Source organism: Acanthaster planci, linkage group LG14 (genome assembly GCF_054643075.1).
Source record: "Acanthaster planci isolate LZ-2023a linkage group LG14, COTS_SCS, whole genome shotgun sequence".
In the NCBI taxonomy this organism is placed as follows: Eukaryota; Metazoa; Echinodermata; class Asteroidea; order Valvatida; family Acanthasteridae; genus Acanthaster; species Acanthaster planci.
Window position 1 is genome coordinate 7,816,718 of NC_141790.1, and position 19,337 is coordinate 7,836,054.

The 19,337-nt window shown below is 39.7% G+C and overlaps 3 protein-coding genes and 1 pseudogene across 4 annotated transcripts in view; 3 read left to right on the forward strand and 1 right to left on the reverse strand.

The window, feature by feature from the left end:
• The window catches only part of LOC110985368 (uncharacterized), a 79,752-nt gene that overhangs the window by 31,151 nt on the left and 29,264 nt on the right, over positions 1 to 19,337 (reverse strand). For both annotated transcript variants that reach the window (XM_087146079.1, XM_087146080.1), the window contains 2 exons: positions 2,336 to 2,403; positions 759 to 962 (listed from right to left, as the gene is read on the reverse strand). In XM_087146079.1, the coding sequence (XP_087002205.1) occupies positions 759 to 962; positions 2,336 to 2,403 (272 nt within the window). The remainder of the gene's footprint in view (positions 1 to 758; positions 963 to 2,335; positions 2,404 to 19,337) is intronic.
• LOC110985376 (snaclec A10-like) lies at positions 4,811 to 9,522 on the forward strand. Its single transcript, XM_087146091.1, has one exon. The coding sequence runs from the start codon at positions 4,907 to 4,909 to the stop codon at positions 5,648 to 5,650; it is 744 nt and encodes a 247-aa protein (XP_087002217.1). The 5' UTR covers positions 4,811 to 4,906; the 3' UTR covers positions 5,651 to 9,522.
• On the forward strand, positions 14,625 to 15,888 carry LOC147796804 (hepatic lectin-like; annotated as a pseudogene).
• On the forward strand, positions 16,077 to 19,260 carry LOC110985377 (snaclec A10-like). The gene has a single exon (XM_022246353.2). The coding sequence runs from the start codon at positions 16,316 to 16,318 to the stop codon at positions 17,051 to 17,053; it is 738 nt and encodes a 245-aa protein (XP_022102045.2). The 5' UTR covers positions 16,077 to 16,315; the 3' UTR covers positions 17,054 to 19,260.

The following is a 19,337-nucleotide window of genomic DNA, read 5'->3' on the forward strand; positions in this document are numbered from 1 at the left end:
CGAAAAGTGGTCAAGTTAAAAGAGATGAACTTTTGCCAACCTTTACCTTCAGATGTGACATTTCAGATGATTGGAAATGAACAGTTGCTGTATTTGGTTTAAATTCCTCTGAACATGCCATCCATATATTTGCTGAAAGACCGCCAACAGATTTATTGAGCTGAATTGAGCACTGTAGTTGCTGCCAGATGAACTTGTGTGTGTGTGTGGGGGGGGTGACCTTGAAATGGCCAACTGAACACAATGACTAGTGGCACGCTAGTGATCAGAATCATTTTTCTGAAATTCAATGAAAGCTGGGTGTTCAAAAGTGTGGGCAGGAAGGTGAGGGGCTGGGCATCATCTGATGCCAGGGGTCACTGTTCAGGGTGGAAAGGGGTTCTGGACATCACCTGACATCTTTCACAGGTAGAGGTCCCCCTCCAGACAGGTACATGTACATTTACATGATTTTTTTGCCCCCAAAATGGCAAACGGTCACACCCCTTAACCCCATTTGCAGCAGCAGCCCTAAGCAAGACACATGCTTCAGCATAGAGTTTAACCTGGGTATTTCGAGATAAAAACTCTCAACTTTCGACTGAGGAAGTAAGAGTTCTACATGGCTGTCCAGCATGCTATTGTTGCAATATTTATGGGCCAACAAAGCACACATATGAACAGGACTTCAGTTGACAAGGGAAATGATAGTGCACCATTACATCACCGTCTGCTGGTCAAACCAAAATTTTTTAGTTATTAAAAATGCCACTACCAACCATCAATGTTTTTGTTGTTCCTGAAAAATTCCTCCAGGAAACGTTGCCTCTCGGCATTATGGATGCGAGCCAGGGTGCCCTTGGCCACCTTGCAGGCGTCAAAGGCCTCCTCCCAGGAGAGCCGGGTGGAGTAGAAGTTGAAGGTGGGGGTGACTTCTGCTTCAAGGCTCTGCTCCAAAGCTTGGTCTCTCTTGGGCTTCTTGTCTGAGATTTAAAGATCAAGTTAAAAACAAAAAATCAAATTAAATATTCAGCCAATCGGGAAACATTTCCATGATATCTCATCCAACATCTCAGCAGATTTAATCACTCTGGAGAAAAGCCAACATTGATTCATTTACTAAAGAACAGCTTAAGCATCACAAAAAGGTAGAATAAAAGCGGCCAGCAACCCACCTTACTTCACCACGTCTTAGGCATAAAGATTGTGCCATTTATTTCCTACACTTTCATGATCTAGGATGGTCCTTGTGAAACTGAAGGGGGTTAAAGTTGGATAAATTAATCTGGCAGTCCCCACCATTTAGTTGACTTTGACTTGTGCAAATTAAACTACATGTGACATGTGCTGGGTGGTGCACCCTACTACAGTGGGCTGAATATCAAAACTTGAAATAACTAAAAATTAAAAAGGAAAAGGTCTTGGACATTCCGTTCATACAAATTGGGAGTATGCAATAAATGAAACAAGTATGACCTCATTAATATCAGAGCTATGTAAAAAGTATTCCAACACTTCAGCAACCTCTCAAGTTAACGCTGATTTAAAAACATGTACACTGCCACCTGCTGCTACCCTTCAATCTGTCTTATGTATTCATGAATACCTAAGGCAATCTAACCATTCCTATTGGTCAAAGCCCACCTTATGTCTGGGTTTAAATGGTTGATACAGCACCAACTGGCTGAGTGCCAACTCACAGTATTCATTCAATGTGTGCCAATTTCCATATAAGGAAATATAGAACTACTCATGACATGAACATGCCATAGCATTATTTACGGGGTGTTTGAAATAATAAAAGTAAAGGTTTTGAACAAATTTGTTCAAAATTATTGCAGTTAAACCTTGTTTTGACTTTGTGACTCAAACGGTACAGATGAATGGGAAAAAACATGCACGGATCTTACCCACGATATTCATTCTCCAACATATTTTACTGTTAACGAGTACAGAAGTTTGAGATCCTGCCAGGGGCAGATCCAGGATTCTCTAAAAAGGGGGGGGGATGTAACTAAAAAATGTGGGGTTGTGGCCATAAAATTAGGGAGGTTGGTTAGGTAATCGGAAGCAGAACAGTTCTTTTTTATGCCTTTGTCACATTTATGGGGCTGGTTTGGTCCCTCCCTCTTTCTTTCTTCCTCTTCCCTCTCTTTATTCTCTTTTATTTATTTATTTAATTTTTTTTTGGGGGGGGGAGGTTGAAAAATGGGGGCATGCCCCTCCCATGCCCCCCTTGGATCTGCCCCTGCTTCCTTCAATCCAGTTTGCCCTTTTTAAGAATCTGGGAAAACGTTGAAAGGCACTTGCTTTGAATGACAGAAAAACAAATATTTCATAGTCGATGAAATCTAACCATATTGACAGATGAAACTCTTCTTGGTGTTACAGTCTTCATCATTCCATAGATAATCCTCATTGTGTCTGTAATGAAAGAATAGTGTTGTCAGTTAAGTGGGATAAATAACATATCTACCTAAACTGCTGACTAAAATGTACGGGGAAACTTGTATTCACGGTTGGAGTTCCTGAGGTTGGCACTGTGGTACTTTCCTATCCTTCCACCTCAATTAACTTGGATCGAATCCCACCCAGGTCATCAATAAGCCATTTGAGAGTTAAATTTGAACAAAATCTGGTACACCAAGTTCTATAAATTCACATGATCATCACAATTTGAATTCCCCAGACTAAAGACATTGTTGTTATACCTTGTGATTCAGGGCAAGCTTTTGCATAGCAACCACCATCTCTGGAATGGACTGGTTCCTTTGTGCTGTTCTTTCCATTGAGAACAGTGTATTGTCGCAAGGCGTCTCTTACTAAGGAAAAGCTTGCCCCAAATCACGAGGTATAGCAACAGTGTCTTTAGTCTGGGGAATTCAAATTATGATGTTCACGTGAATTCAAAGGAACTCAGTGTACCAGGTTTTATTCAAATTTAACTTGCAAAAGGCTTATTATTGAATATTTCACCTTTCATGGTTGCTTCTGCGGGTTCAAAAAACAAAATGAGCCAAAAGCACACCTGCCAGATATTTGCAAGCCTTGCAGCAGAGTTGCAAAATCCAAAATGCAACAGTATGAAACAGAAATTACATGACTCTAAGAAATTGCATACGTAAAAATTTACCAGTACAACATTCATCCACACAAAGATAAAGTGCTTGATGAAAATTTTTGAAATCTTAGTTACACAGGGACATATTTACTGATATTCAGTTGAGTGTGAACCATTTCTGCATTAAACGTTTTTTTAAAATTGCACTCTCTCTGCCTACCACAGCTTTATGTTAGCAACCTTCAAAGCTGAAGATTTCTGGGTTTTACATATATAATTGTCTGGAATCAAGGGAAGACTACATATCATGCATGTTAATGCAACAGGTATTAATGGGTTCTTCATTACAAATTTCTTGCTTCATTTGCGATGCATTCCTCTTCAATTATCACCTAAGAGCTTTCAGGCAATATCATCATCAGGCTCTGTGTGTTCTCATGCGTGCACAAACGTTGTCAAGGAAACCACACAAAGGTTTAATCTCTTTACTGATAATGTGTTTCATACATACAATAAGCTGGAGATGTACCAATGAACTACTTATAGCTCACATAAATGACTTACAGCCATAAAACAATAACATTTTCAAAATAGACAAGGTAACAGGCCTATTGGCCATATTTTAAAATCAGGTCCAAAACACCAACACTCGCTCTTCAAAGTCATCTCTACAGTGTCTGTGGGATATTTACTTCTCAACATCATCTATTATAACACTCTAAGACTCTGCTATAGAGTGATATGTGCCTCGTGGAAGGCCTTGTGCAGCAGCCAAATTCAAGTTCAACACATGGTCTACTGGTATATATTTCTGTGGATTTATGTGAGCACAGACTTCAAAATACACAGGAATTTGTTTGTTTTACTGCCTACCCCCATGAATGCACACATAAACATGTACATTGCCAATGACAATGGAAAGAACGCTGGAAATAAACATAGGTTGAATAAGACTAGAAGCTGTGCATGGTGGAAGTACTAAATAGGTTAGGCTTGCGGTTGCACCATGTAGAAGAAAATATCTCTTATATGAGTGTGTGGTTCTGAGAAAAACCGATGGTGAACACTCCAAAGTAGGTTAACACAAGCATAGGTTAATTAATAGCTTCTGCCAATTTGTTGGTGCATACATGACCCTTCTACTGCCAAGTTTTATTATCATGAAATGTCCACTATTTAGTCCAATAGAAGTAGCAAACAAAAGTACATTTGCAGTTGAATAGAAAATGGTGCAATCAACTGACTGTCATATCACCACGTTCATGAATGCTTTTCTGCTTAACCAATCAATCAGAACATTTTTCATGATTCAGAAAGTCTGAACCAGAAGTGGAAGGGGGGCAGAAATGATTTGGCAAATAGATTCAAATAGATTCACTTGTCTTAGCAACAGAACTGTGATTTTGCCACATACATGTCCATTTCCAACCCCCACCCACCATGATAAAAAAGAAAACATTAAATGAAAGCCCAGCCATCTCATCATGAGGCTTGATGTCAGTGTGCAGGCCCTAACCTTGAGAGACAATTGCAACAAATTTCAGTGGTTCACCTGATTATAATATTGGAGAGCTATTTGTACATGTACACATATAACGTATTTGACTGGACCAGGGCTGTGACTTGGGAGACCTTGTCACATCTAATGTAAGTTCGCTGAGGTTTGCAGCCAATTAGATTACACGAGCTATAGCCACTTACAAAGAGCATGCATACACATACTCGTACATGTACAGATTTTTCACATTTGGATTTACTTCTGAATGCATCATTGCTCGCCAAATGTTCAATCACACTGAAATTATCCCACTGAAACTATCAGACAACAGAGGCTAAGTTGAAGTACAAGCCCATCATACAACAATCATGGAAGTAGGCATATTGGATTTTTTACTTCTTATGATAGGAATTGGAGCCGATGCAGCCGCTATCTGCCCCTCTGATTGGCATCGATATGGCCAGGCCTGCTACTTTGTGATCAAAGAGCAGATGAATTGGCACGATGCAAGAGGCATCTGTGCTGCTTTTCAAGCAAGCCTTGTAGTTCCTAACTCATCAGAAGAACAGGCTTTTCTGTGGGGACTACTCCTCTGGGAGTTTTATCCCAATGGCCCAGTGAACGGAGCTTGGATTGGTTGTGATGACATCCAACAGGAGGGTGTGTGGCAGCACTGCCCTCTGAGAGGTGATGGAACAAATGCCTACCAGAATTGGGATGAAACAAAGCCTGATAATAGGTGCCTGGGAGCTGATTGTGCATTGGTTGGTGATTGGAATGATGGCAAGTGGGATAATCAGCTTTGTACTCTTTCAAGATATGCAACCTGTGAGCTCCCTGTCATCAACTATCACCCGCTGTTCTGCCTTCAGATTGGCTCAGATGGTCACATCGTCTCACAGTGCCTCACTGGTCATGTTATGATGGAAATACAGGCTCAGGGCATGGTGTCTTGTGGCAAGGCCTGCCTCTCCCATCCCAAATGCAACTCCTACAATCTGCTGGACCAAGGCCAGGGCAGGATGGTGTGCCAGCTGAATAACATTACTCTCCAGAATGCAGCCGTTCAAGATGTGAAGCAAGTCGAGAACTGCTACAGTGTCGATCTGTAAACTGAGCCAGGCAACTTTAATGACATTTCACAGAGGAACAGATGCCCATGCAAAGATACATGTATGTTCCTACCATCCTGTTGCTTACTGTGCAATTATCCTCATTTTTACTATGTCTGACTGGCTGAAATTATCTCACAAACTTTATTTTTGAGAATCAAAATATGCATCCAGGAGGACATTTTAGTGACACCACGGACAGAGGTTTGAAGAATTATGCCAAATTCTGCTACAAAAAACTGTGGGAGTTCTGAGAAAAACTTTCACTGGCTACTTTATATGCATGCATCCAAATAATATATCTCAAAACTGGGACTGTTTGACCATTCTGTAGTGGCTGTGCACTAAGGAACTGTCCCTTGTTGTGGAGACCAAGACCCTCACCAGTCATCTTTCCCATTCAGCAATATCACCTGTCTCATCTTCAACTCCTCAACTACTGACATCATAGCAAAGGAAAGGGCTGTACGACAGGTCATAGCCTGGAAGCATCACCAATTCACAATGACCAGGTTAGCATATTAGCAGTGTTCTCCAACTTTGAAAAATGAAGATTGGTGCTGGGCTTGGGACCAATGTGGGAGCGTAGCACAAGCTCTTATGGCGTGGGGTCCGGGGCCCGCTTAAGGGCCCCGACAAAATTTTGATTCTACATGCTCAGTGGTGCATTCTAAGGCAATTCTTGGCCAATTCCCTAAGCTTTTTTGGAGCAAAAGTTTTAAGATTTTAGAAAGACTTCAATTTATTTATGCACAGAATCACTAAAAAGAACTTCAATTAAAACATCAGTACCAATGAGTATGTGTAGACCCTCATTCCACAATTTCATTTATTTTCAACTAATGACTTAGAATGACATGTCATCCAAGGGATCTGGGTTGTAAAAGAATCTAATTCATCTTTCACTTCTTTTAAAAGAAAGTGTTTCTTGTTTGTTAAGGTATTCATACACATCTATCCCTCAATTTTATTCACTTCCAAGTATTGATGAAAACAAAACCTACTTTAAAAAGGATCAGGGGAGCTGAAATGTCATGTTAGTTATTGTAAACATTTTGCCATGACGCGGGCAAAATGTACACCAAAAATAGACCACGGACATGTATGCACTCAACGAACGTAATACACACGTACATGGATAGCCTGCACGTACAGACATTGCACGGAACGAGTGGGCATCCAGTTACCAGGCGATCACACGAATACGATGATACAATAAAATAGACGGGACCAGACTAATATTGGTTGTTGATGTCGCGTGGGGCGATGTTCAAATGTATGTTGATTCTAGCACGAGGTAACCTCGTGTTGGAAACTTGACAACTGGTACCGGTAGGCCAAAATTGTCGGGGAGTCTCGAGGTTGGGATCGAAAGTAAAGTGGTGGTTATTGTTTCTAGATTATTTCTGTTGTGAATGTATACCGTAAAACCAAAAAATATAAACATGGCGCCATGGTTTTTAAGCTTGGCAGCGATGTTTAGGCATGGCAGGTGCCGCAGAAAGCTTGCCGGGGTGTCAAGTATTTCCTACATGTTGGAGAACACTGCATTAGCATAAAAAATGGCCCCATTGTCATTTTTATACAATTGACACTTAGAGAAGCAATGTTGTCAGGGAAACAATTCATGTGATATTAAAGAGTATCTATGAGGTCATTTATTGTGTACAGCCCATGGAGATATTTAACACAGCCTTTACATCTCTGCCCTTAATTGCTGTTAGTTACCAGTTGACACTACATGTGTCGTTACTCAAACTGCTGAAATTGCAATAAGAAATTCTAGCAGCGTTAATTGAAAGTATTATTAACAAAAAAGGTCAAAGACAAAGGGCAGCGTTAGGCATTCTCCTTCTACTAGCTGGATTTGAAGTGAGTGTGGCGACTTTTTGCCCTGTTGGTTGGCATCGATATGACAAGGCCTGCTACTTTGTTATCAAAGAAAAATGAGAGTGCCAAAATGCCAGGCAATTTTTTTCTATGTTTAATGCATGCCTTACAGTTCCCAACTCAGCAGAAGAACAGGCTTTTGTGTGGGAGCTACTCCTGCGGGAGTTTGAGCCTGATGGTTCTGAAGATGGAGCCTGGATTCAGTGCAATGACATCCATCAGGAGGGTGTTTGGTGGCATTGCCCTCTTAAAGATGACGAAACCAATGTGTACCAAAACTGGCTTGAAGACAAGCCTAACATGTTCACCCAAAAAGACTCAACTGCAGACCTGAGTTTCAAAGACTAAAATGGAATGTCAGTTTCATGTGTTAGACTTCGTAACTGGAAGAAAACAAGAAATTTCCACAGTAAGAACATGCACTTGCTTTAACCAAGGACCATTTACCCAGGGATGTGTAACTTGAGCTCAGAGCTGGTTCAGTGCATGTTACGGCAGGAACAATATCAAAGCAGAAATTAAATTGGATTTTGTAACACTTTCTCTAATAATAAAACATATATTCCTGTCTACCACTTTGTTTTCTTGTAATATTTTATGTCAGGGTACACCCTTTCTAAAAATATGCTGCTCAAGATATTTCATCCTATACATTCTGAGAAAAGTGTACCACAAACTTGGGGAATTTTGCCTCCTTAAATCTTCATTTCTCCTTGAAACTGATAAATGAAGAAGATTTATTCATCAAAACAAATAGATTTAAGCATGGCGTCGGCGCATCGTCTCGGCATAACTACGGCTGCACTGTACATGCTGCATGCTGCAACACGTGTCATGTGGTTGCGAGTTTTCTTGAGAAAAGTCAAGAGCGCCTACCGGGGTAATAACAATCCGTAACACGCATGGAACCAAGGTCGCACATGTGTTTGCACTGGGGCCGCTCGCGGTTGCACATCTCTGGGTAAATGGTCCATGCTTTAACATGTTCTGGAACTGGCACCATATTTCAACTTTTGTGCTCATTTGCTGTCGAGTTGGTACTGTAATGCTGTACTACTGTACAGCACATCTCAAATCAAAGTTAACACTGTGAATAACAACAGGAAATTTGGTGAAAAGAATGTGTATTCACATAAATATCTGTATTTCACAAGGCATGGAAATATTTTCCCACTTATGTGACAAGGTGTAAAACTGTTTTCCTTCTCAAATGAAAATGTGTTAAAGTTTTTGCACTTGTGTGGAAAGGCATGAAAATGTTTTCTCACTTGTGTGAAAAGATGTGAAATTGTTTTCCTATTTTTGGAAACTGGTTTTACATTTTATGGAAAGAAAGTGAATTCCCTGGGAAGAAAATAAGGGTGAAAAGAATTTTTTCCATTCCTAGTAGTCGGTAAACTTTCAATTGCAAAGTGCTGTACTCAGTATTTCTAAGCTAACAAGTAGTCAGATAGCTGTTACCAACATTTGATTTTTCTGTATATATGGCATGAAATTTCTTATTGTGTCAACTTTGTGTGTAATGGAAAAAAAATGTCTTCATACCAAATTGCGCCCAACACAGATCATTTTACATGATAATGTCTCCATTTTTCCGTACTGCATTATTTAAGTAAGAAGTTATATTGTACTCTACAAAATCAACTGTATGTGGTTAGTATGTTACAAGTTACAAAGATATTATCTGGATTTTATTTTAACACATGCATCATATCAGATTCAAAACACTGAAAACAATATTAAGGCTCCCTGAATTGCATATTGTGCAATATGTATGCTTCTGGGCCCTGATACACATGTAGATGGAACTTATTAGAGTGACGACTGAGAGTCGAATATATGGCAATGTTTACAAAACATTTCAAGTCGGAAGGAATTATCTGTGCACCAAATATTTCCCATTTAAAGCTAAAGAAATTGAATTTAAATTAAATGGTGCCATTAACACAGAGGCGTAAATCAAAAAGCGCAGTTGCTCAGAATTCCATCTCCAAACTTGTGATCTACATATTGTGGTGGAGACCGCCTTTGCCCTTAGCAGTAATTAGAGCCTTTTGGTTAAGAGAGTTAGGATTCCGCCTTTAAATGAGAATGTCTTGAGGATTCACACTGATTGTCTTCTAGAGATCTTTAGAGATAAGAGATCTTTTGCTTTGTCCAACTGTAGTGTATATGTACCGGTAGTATGCATGCTGTGGACGGTGTGAATTAGCATGTACGTCGCACACGCTGGTAAACTGAAAACGCACAAGCTACCAAGAAAGGTTATGATTATTGGCTTATTCTTTTAATGTGTAGCCAATCAGTCCACTGATACAGCAGTGTGCATGCAGCGTGCATTCCTCTAGGCTATAAAAGCCATTGCAGACAGGGCTAAGGCTCTGTTTGTCCAAATGGAGATCGGCATTGCAAGATCAAAAGACCCCAAAGACACTCCAACATGCCAGAGTTAAAGAAGCACAAGGCATACATTTTCTCTATCACACTGTAGTAGAAGAAGTAAAAGCATAATGATGCACTCAGTCACGGCGACCACTGCAATTGCTCCATGCGACAATTCAGCAGAGTGGGTGATTGTTTGCAAATGTACAGAGATAATTCTTTGAATCACAAGAGGGCACTATGGACACTCTGTGATTGTGGAAAAGAAAAAAACCTGCAGTTGTTATTTAATGGTTAAAGGCAACCCCACGTCTGAACAAGTCAATTTTCTCAAGTTCAGTTGTCCACAAAAATCAACTAGAAGGAATCTTTCCCCGAAACCTTTAAAAGAAAAAGGGTTCAGGTTGACAAATTTAATTCATAGGAACCCCAAATCCCCATTTTGTACAATTGGTTGTGAAATACAGTTTTTGCCTACATTCAAAAGCACAATATCATTTGTTCAAGTTTTCAAATCATATTTTAAAGATTTGTCTAAAATTGTGTAGTTTTAGATGCACACTGGTAGGCCTACATGTACTTGTGTCTAACAAGCACAGTCAGGCAGCAATAATGTAAATTTTTCATTCTTCAAGAATAAAAAATGATGTCACATTCCCAATGATTACCTCTCTTGGTGTCTTGCAAACAATTTTCATTAAGCCAAAAGAAATCCAAAATGTTTTAAAAATATTCTGTGACAAGGAGCCCAACGGTTGTCATGAGAATATCTTGACTCTGCCCAGCCAAATTTGAACAATCAATATGATCAATTAATCTCATGAAACAAATGACAGAGCGATGAGGTGGTCAGTCTTCATCATTTCTCTTAGGTTCTCTTTAATAGTCTATAGATTTTGAAAATGCTGAGTCTCCAATACAAGAACCTGTATTTCAGTAGATTACAGGAACTGGACAGAATGAAAAAGTGTATACATTGAGTGCATGTGCTGTTATTAAGTCAGTGCATCCGTGCTTGTAATCACACACACAGAGGGAACTATTAAAACCATTGGTTAGTGCCTACGTGTAGTTTCAGCTGGCTAACTACACATGGATATTATACATACATGCATACAGGCATATGCATTGACCTTCAAAAAGTACAAGAGAAATAACAGTAAACTGCCCACTTACATGTACCTAAGCACTCATTATGTACCGGTACATGCGTACTTCCAATCATAGGAATTGTGTAGTAAAGCAATTTATGAAGTTCCTGCCGAGGTAATCAGTAGGGTATAAAGTTATTTACCTCTTTCAATTTACTGTATATAACAAACAGTAAGCTACATGCATTTTGTAATCAATGATACTACAAATTGCATTTTCTTTGACAAAAAAAAACAAAAAAACCAGTGTCAGCCTCCACCACTGAAAGTAATTTAGTGACGAGTGGCAGCACTGCCGGAGGATCAAGCACCAAACAAGCTACTGTACGTGTATTTCAAACCACAGCAGAAATTACAATGTAAAACCTACAGGATTTTTGTTTCCATATGATCAAACAAAACAATGGGAATATTGAGTGTTCTGCTTCTTACAATGGGACTTGAAGCCGCCATGGCAACAATCTGCCCTTTCGGCAGGCATCGATATGGCCAGGCCTGCTACTTTGTGATCAAAGAGCAGATGAATTGGCACAATGGAAACGGCATCTGTGCTGCTTTTCAAACAAGCTTTGTAGTTCCTAACTCATTAGAAGAACAGGCTTTTCTGTGGGGACTACCCCTCCGGGAGTTTTATCCCAATGGCCCAGTGAATGGAGCTTGGATTGGTTGTGATGACATCCAACAGGAGGGTGTGTGGCAGCACTGCCCTCTGAGAGGTGACGGGACAAATGCTTACCAGAATTGGTCATCCATACTCTAGCCCAGTAAATCGATCTGATTCAACCTACATGTATCAAACAAGATCTGATGCTTTTTTCCAAAATGAATTTTGAATCTTAAAAGTTTTAAGACATAGGAAATGAATCTCACCCATCTTCTTGGCTGCAATATCGCTGCCTCATCTTGGACTCCTAACAACTTTCATCACAATCAGAACAACCAGTTCAGAAGACATGAGACAAATACATGTACATGTAGATCAACTGCCCAGGTCTGGTTCTCCAAATAAACCATTTGTGGTTAATGGTTTGGAAGGTGATCTAATTATGGACATTTTCCAGTGGAACAACCATAAGTCACAGGGAACCAACACAGGACACTTTTTTGGTATGCAGAGAAGCACAGCTGAAATCTCAAGGCTCAACAAGCACAGTTCAGAGGCAGTGGAGTAAAATGAAAAGCTGTGTTTCCAAAGCTTAAACCTAATGTCACTTTGATGTGACAAACCTCTTTTATCATGAGTTCCAAGACTTAAACCTAATGTCACTTTGATGTGACAAACCTCTTTTATCATGAGTTCCAAGGCTTAAACCTAATGTCACTTTGATGTGACAAACCTCTTTTATCATGAGTTCCAAGACTTAAACCTAATGTCACTTTGATGTGACAAACCTCTTTTATCATGAGTTCCAAGGCTTAAACCTAATGTCACTTTGATGTGACAAACCTCTTTTATCATGAGTTCCAAGGCTTAAACCTAATGTCACTTTGATGTGACAAACCTCTCTTATCATGAGTTCCAAGACTTAAACCTAATGTCACTTTGATGTGACAAACCTCTTTTATCATGAGTTCCAAGACTTAAACCTAATGTCACTTTGATGTGACAAACCTCTTTTATCATGAGTTCCAAGACTTAAACCGAATGTCACTTTGATGTGACAAACCTCTTTTATCATATCTGATTTAGAAGACAAGTAATTTTCACAGTCTGTGAGTACATGTATATGCACTTGCTTTAACATGCTCTGGAACTGGCACCATATATATATTTTGAAGTTTGCACTCGTTAACTATGAAGCTGACATTGACATCCTATGTTACTATACAGTACATTTGAAATGAAAGTTAACACTGTGGGAAAAAACAGGAAATTATGTGAAAGAATCCGTTGTGTGAAAAAGCGAGAAATGTTTTCTCACTTTGCAAAAAGGTGTGATATTGTTTTCCCATTTTAGAAACTGTTTTGACATTCTATGAAATGAAAATGAGTTCCCAGAGAAGAAACGTGAAAAGAAATTTTCATTCTTAGGTTAACTTTCAACTGCAATGCACTATACCGTAAAGCTGACAGGTCGTCAGATACTATAGCTGTTTAGCAACAATTCTGAATATGGCATGACTTTATCATTATGTCAACTTTTGTGTGAAATGGAAAAAAATCTCTTTGTATCAATTTGTGTCCAACACAAATCATTTCCATTGATAACATCTCTCTTTTTTGTATTGCATTATTCACATAAGAAATTGTATCGCACTCTATCAAACTGAATGTATGCATGTGGTTACTATTTTTACAATTACACAAATGTCATCAGGATTTTAATTTGAATACATCTATCACATTCAACAGACTGAAAACAGGGTTGTTAAGGTTCTCTGAACTGTATGTTGTACCGGTACAACATGCATGTTTCCAGACCTCTATACCTGTATTTGAAACTCGTTAGAATGATAACTGACAGTTGATGGCAACATTTGCAAAACACTGTAAGTCTGGCAGCTTTACCGGTATCTGTACATAAAACCTTGCAAATTAAAGCTAGAGACACTGAAACTGAATTCAATGAGGCCATTAACACACAGATGTAAATTGAAAAGCACAGTTGCTCAGAATTCTGTTTCCAAAATTGTGATCTACATGCATGTAAAGTTCATCCTGAAATACAGTTTTTGGCGACGTGCAAAGAAACACCACCATTTGTTCAATTTTTTGAAGCAGGTTTTAAAGATCTTGTCTCAAATTATGCTATTTTCAAGTCCATACATACAGGTACCATGGTATACGTACATGTACATGTACTTGTGTCTAATCAGGCAGCAAAATATAAAACTAAAAAGGATGATGTTAGATTGACAATGATTAGTAGTGTCTTGCAAACAATTTTCAAAAGTCAAAAGAAATCCTTAATATTTCAAATATTCTGTGACAAGAAGCCCAATGGTTGTGATGAGTCGACATGTACTGTACCTTGACTCTGCCCAACCAAATTTTAACTGTCATTTAATTCCATGAAACAAAGACAGTAAGATGAAGTTTTCTGTGTTCTTCATCTATGTCAAGTTTTCTTAATTACATTCATCTTCAAAAATCTGAAACGAGAGTCTTCACGACTTGTCTTTTCAGCAGATTACAGGAAGCACGACAGACAAAAATATGAATATGCTAATTTCATATGCTGCTCAAGTCACACCCATTTCAAACAGGCGTTGTAGAGTCGCACAAACCAAATTAAAAGCAAATTTGAATTGCAAATGTAATTACGACAACAGTTCAATGTCTAAAACAATTAGGAGCAACGAGGTGTGCTAGAAGGCAAAAGATTGACACGGGAAGGCACTCGGAACAACAGAAAGACTTGGTTTCAGACGTCGTTCTTTTCATGGGCCAAATGCAATTTAAATACTGGTTCTTTAGCAATTGTGTGGTAAAGCAATGTTTTACATGCGAAACCACAAACTTCCTGCCTGAGAAAATTAGTATGGTAGAGGTACATGTAATGTATCTTTTCCAATTTAAATGAACAATGAGCTATTTTGTAGTTAGTGGTTAAAGAAAATGGCACTTTCTTGCACACCTACACAAAATGTTTTTCCAAATGATCAAGCACAACATGGGAATATCGAGTGTTCTCCTTCTCACAGTGGGACTTGAAGCCACCATGGCAACTATCTGCCATTTGGGCTGGCATCGATATGGCATGGCTTGCTACTATGTGATCAGAGAGGAAATGAACTGGTACAGAGCAACAGACATCCGTGCCACTTTTCAAGCAAGCCTTGTAGTTCCAAACTCATCAGAGGAGCAGACTTTTCTGTGGGAATTACTCCTCTGGGAGTTTTATCCCAATGGCCCAGTGAATGGAGCTTGGATCGGTTGTGATGACATCCAACAGGAGGGTGTGTGGCAGCACTGCCCTCTGAGAGGAGACGGAACAAATGCCTACCAGAATTGGGATGAAACAAAGCCTGATAATAGGCACCCGGGAGCTGATTGTGCATTGGTTGGTGATTGGAATGATGGCAAGTGGGATAATCAGCTTTGTACTCTTTCAAGATATGCAACCTGTGAGCTCCCCGTCATCAACTATCACCCGCTGTTCTGCCTTCAGATTGGCTCAGATGCTCACATCGTCTCACAGTGCCTCACTGGTCATGTTATGATGGAAATACAGGCTCAGGGCATGGTGTCTTGTGGCAAGGCCTGCCTCTCCCATCCCAGATGCAACTCCTACAATCTGCTGGGCCAAGGCCAGGGCAGGATGGTGTGCCAGCTGAATAACTCTTCAGAATGCAACCACTCAAGATCTGAAGCAAGTTGAGAACTGCTACAGTGTCGATCTGTAAACTGAGCCAGGCAACTTTAATGACAGTTCACAGAGGAACAGATGCCCAAACATGTATGTTCCTACCATCCTGTTGCTTACTGTGCAATTATCCTCATTTTGACTATGTCTGACTGGCTAAAATTATCATGCAAACTTCTATTTTTGAGAATCAAAATATGCATCCAAGAGGACATATTAGTGACACCAAGGACAGAGGTTTGAAGAATTATGCCAGCTTCTGCTACTCATCAGTCATCTTTCCCATTCGGCAACATCACCTGTCTAATCTTCAACTCCTCAACTATCAACATCATAGCAAAGGAAAGGGCTGTACAACAGGTTATAGCCTGGAAGCATCAACAATTCACAATGACCAGGTTAGCATTAGCATCAAAAAATAGCTCCCATGTATTTTTTCTTCACCTCTTCTGGCCCTCTTAGCTACATAGATGCTGAGCTTAGATGTGAAAGCAAAGAGCAACCAAAGAGCTACATGTATGTTGTTATTCCCTGATTAATTGTTTCCATAATGTCTGTCATCACCATCTCTTACAAGGGCAATGGTCCACTGCTTGCATCTTCAATGCAAGCAAACCATGGCAGTAGTATAATGTATGTGCCTTTCTGTGTGAGGATAATTTTAAAAGCTCTAATCAATTATTTATACAATTGACACTTAGAGAAGCAATGTTGTCAGGGAAACAATTCATGTGATATTAAAGAGTATCTATGAGGTCATTTATTGTGTACTTCAGCCTATGGAGATATTAAACACAGCCTTTACATCTCTGCCCTTAAATGCTGTTAGTTACCAGTTGACACTACATGTGTCGTTACTCAAACTGCTGAAATTGCAATAAGAAATTCTAGCAGCGTTAATTGAAAGTATTATTAACAAAAAAGGTCAAAGACAAATGGCAGTGTTAGGCATTCTACTTCTGCTAGCTGGATTTGAAGTGAGTGTGGCGACTTTTTGCCCTGTTGGTTGGCATCGATATGACAAGGCCTGCTACTTTGTGATCAAAGAAAAATGGGAGTGGCAAAATGCCAGGCAATTTTGTTCTATGTTTCATGCAGACCTTACAGTTCCGAACTTAGCAGAAGAACAGGCTTTTGTGTGGGAGCTGCTCCTGCGGGAGCTTGAGCCTGATGGTCCTGAAGATGGAGCCTGGATTCGGTGCAATGACATCCATCAGGAGGGTGTTTGGCAGCATTGCCCTCTTAGAGGTGACGAAACCAATGCATACCAAAACTGGCTTGAAGGAAAGCCTGACAATCGCACGACTGGAGCCGACTGTGCACTGATGGTCGATTGGAATGATGGCAAGTGGGGCAATCAGAATTGTCCTAATCCAAAATATGCAACCTGTGAGCTCCCCATCAACAACTATCACCCGCTGTTCTGCCTTCAGATTGGCTCAGATGGTCACATCGTCTCACAGTGCCTCACTGGTCATGTTATGATGGAAATACAGGCTCAGGGCATGGTGTCTTGTGGCAAGGCCTGCCTCTCCCATCCCAGATGCAACTCCTTCAATCTGCTGGTCCAAGGCCAGGGCAGGATGATGTGCCAGCTAAACAACATCACTTTTCAGAAAGCAGCCGCTCAAGATGTGAGGCACATTGAGAACTGCTACAGCCTTGACCTGTAGAAATTTTTGGTGGTTGGTGTTTGATGAGGCAATCACATCTTTGAGATCTTCTTTTGACAATATAAAGACAAAACAAAACTGACTCGACACAAAATATGGCTTTCGTGGAAGTTTTTATCTGTAGCCTCCAAAGGGTTAGGCTGCTATGTCAAGGTTAAAAAAAAAACAGAAAGATTTGGGTAGAAGAGGGAACTGTAGTGTGAATTTCCCAGGTTGACAAAACCTGACTGTTTACCATCAGAGTCTTTTTGTGGACTGCTACAGGTACAACGACATTCAGTAAGTACAAATATTTATCCTTCAAACTTGTGTTTTGGTGCAATCGACTTGTGACTGACTCAAATATAATTCTGGTGTTAGAGGCGGCTTTGCTATTGTATTCCTCAATATTAGCAGTGTCAAAAAGAAATCACAGTAGAAAAAGCTTTTGAGTTTTTTGTAAGTGCCATCAAGAAACCTACAAAAAGAACTCTTCACATACTTACAAATGCTGCTCAGTGTTATCAGTGATAGTGAATATTCACTTTGATGTATTAATTAACACAAAAATAAGTAGATACATGAAAGTATATCGATTTGTAGAACTGCACCCCTATATTTGGCACCTTACATGTACTATTTTTTTCAGTTTGACCAAATAATGCCTGGAAATGAAATGAAACTTCAGATAACTGACCCTTACAACATGTCATGTAAATTGTGAGACAAATTTGACGCAATTGCAACCTTGTTTGACCATTTAAAACAGCACATAGAGAGGAAAAATCGTCTGATGGAAAGGAAGTTGAGTATGCAAAGTAGGCTAATAAATGGGTATTAACTTTGTCAACCTGTACATGTGAACTCTAACAGGTTAACCGTAGATGTTAACAATGGAAGTGTAAACTCACAGCTCACCAGTGTGCCCAATTTTACAGGATTAATTTCAAGCACAGACATTTTCACCTGTTGTTTAACCAAGGAAACATAGTTCAATGTTGTACCCTGTCATTGACAAAGCACTGTTGATGACACAACTCCCAGATAACTAAAAATCAAGTCAAAGTGTACTGTGCAGTTATTGTAGAATTGATTAATGTCATTATTCTACAAATATACCTGGAAGCATGATTGGAGGGTGGACTGCCAAAAATACTGGTAGCTCCCCTTTGTATTTGGAAGTTGACAAATGACCAGCAGTTTGCTTCACATCCACCCCAAATAAGCCATGATATATTTGCTTTAACCATACCTCAGACCTATTCTGTTACCATTAAAAGTTCAGGAGCGAAGGGAGAGCTACACACACAGTATGTGTGCCACCATCTATAATGTGTAGTGTGCATGTTGCATAGCTTGGGTGATGCTCGCGCATGCATACTTCACCAAGGCAACAGTTACACTGAACAGCTTGGCAAAAATAACGAGTGGCCTGCGATGATGTACACACCAGTAAGGGTTCAGCTCTCGATTATGAATATGTATGAGGAATGGTAACACTTTATATGTCTTGGACAGTGTATCACTTTTTACTTGTTTAGAATGGTTGTATAAAAACACTGTAAACAAGACAACATAAATGTCAGACAGGTGTGCATTGTTATCATATTCATTTTATGCTAATTATTCTAAGTGGTGAACTAAAATAGATAGCTTAATTGTCTAGCTGATAGAGTCAACAGGCTGAAATGAGTATGTGTGGTGGTTTAAACTGACGGCATAAACAACTACATGTATGATTTGAGGAAAATAATGATGTGTGACTGTCTGAATTGAAGCACATTGCGTATTTGACTAAAAACGGAGCAATGTTAGCCAAACCATTTTTATCAAAGTCTGATGACTTCAATTTGAAAATTTCATTTGTATGACAGATGGAGCTTTCAAGAGCACTGGAAAACCACAGCTTTTAACTTACAAGAAACTGTACAAGTAACCAAAAAAATATATTGAACTTTTTTTCCCACTGGGACGGGATGGGAACAGGAGGGGACAAGTGCCTCCATCGCTTGCTCCCTTATGATGCCTATGATTAGATGTGACAGAGAGAGGTCAGACCAACGCTGGGCTGATGACCTAGTGCCTGGTGGGGCCTTCTGTGTATGCCAATTACTCTGCATTAATCGCATGTACATAACAAGTGCACGGGTGCAACGGCCTACCCTAGGGAGTAAAAGGAGTTGATGTTAATCCCCCAATGGAATTAAGAGGCAGCAGTTGGCAATTCCACTTGTTTCTCTCTTCGAAGATTTATTCATATTGCTGTTTCACCCAGAAGTAGATAGGTCAAGAACAAAGTATGAGT

What these genes read in the sequence shown, in the direction of transcription:
- LOC110985376 (XM_087146091.1), top strand. Translation starts at nt 4,907, where the DNA reads ATGGAAGTAGGCATATTGGATTTTTTACTTCTTATGATAGGAATTGGA.
- LOC110985377 (XM_022246353.2), top strand. Translation starts at nt 16,316, where the DNA reads ATGGCAGTGTTAGGCATTCTACTTCTGCTAGCTGGATTTGAAGTGAGT.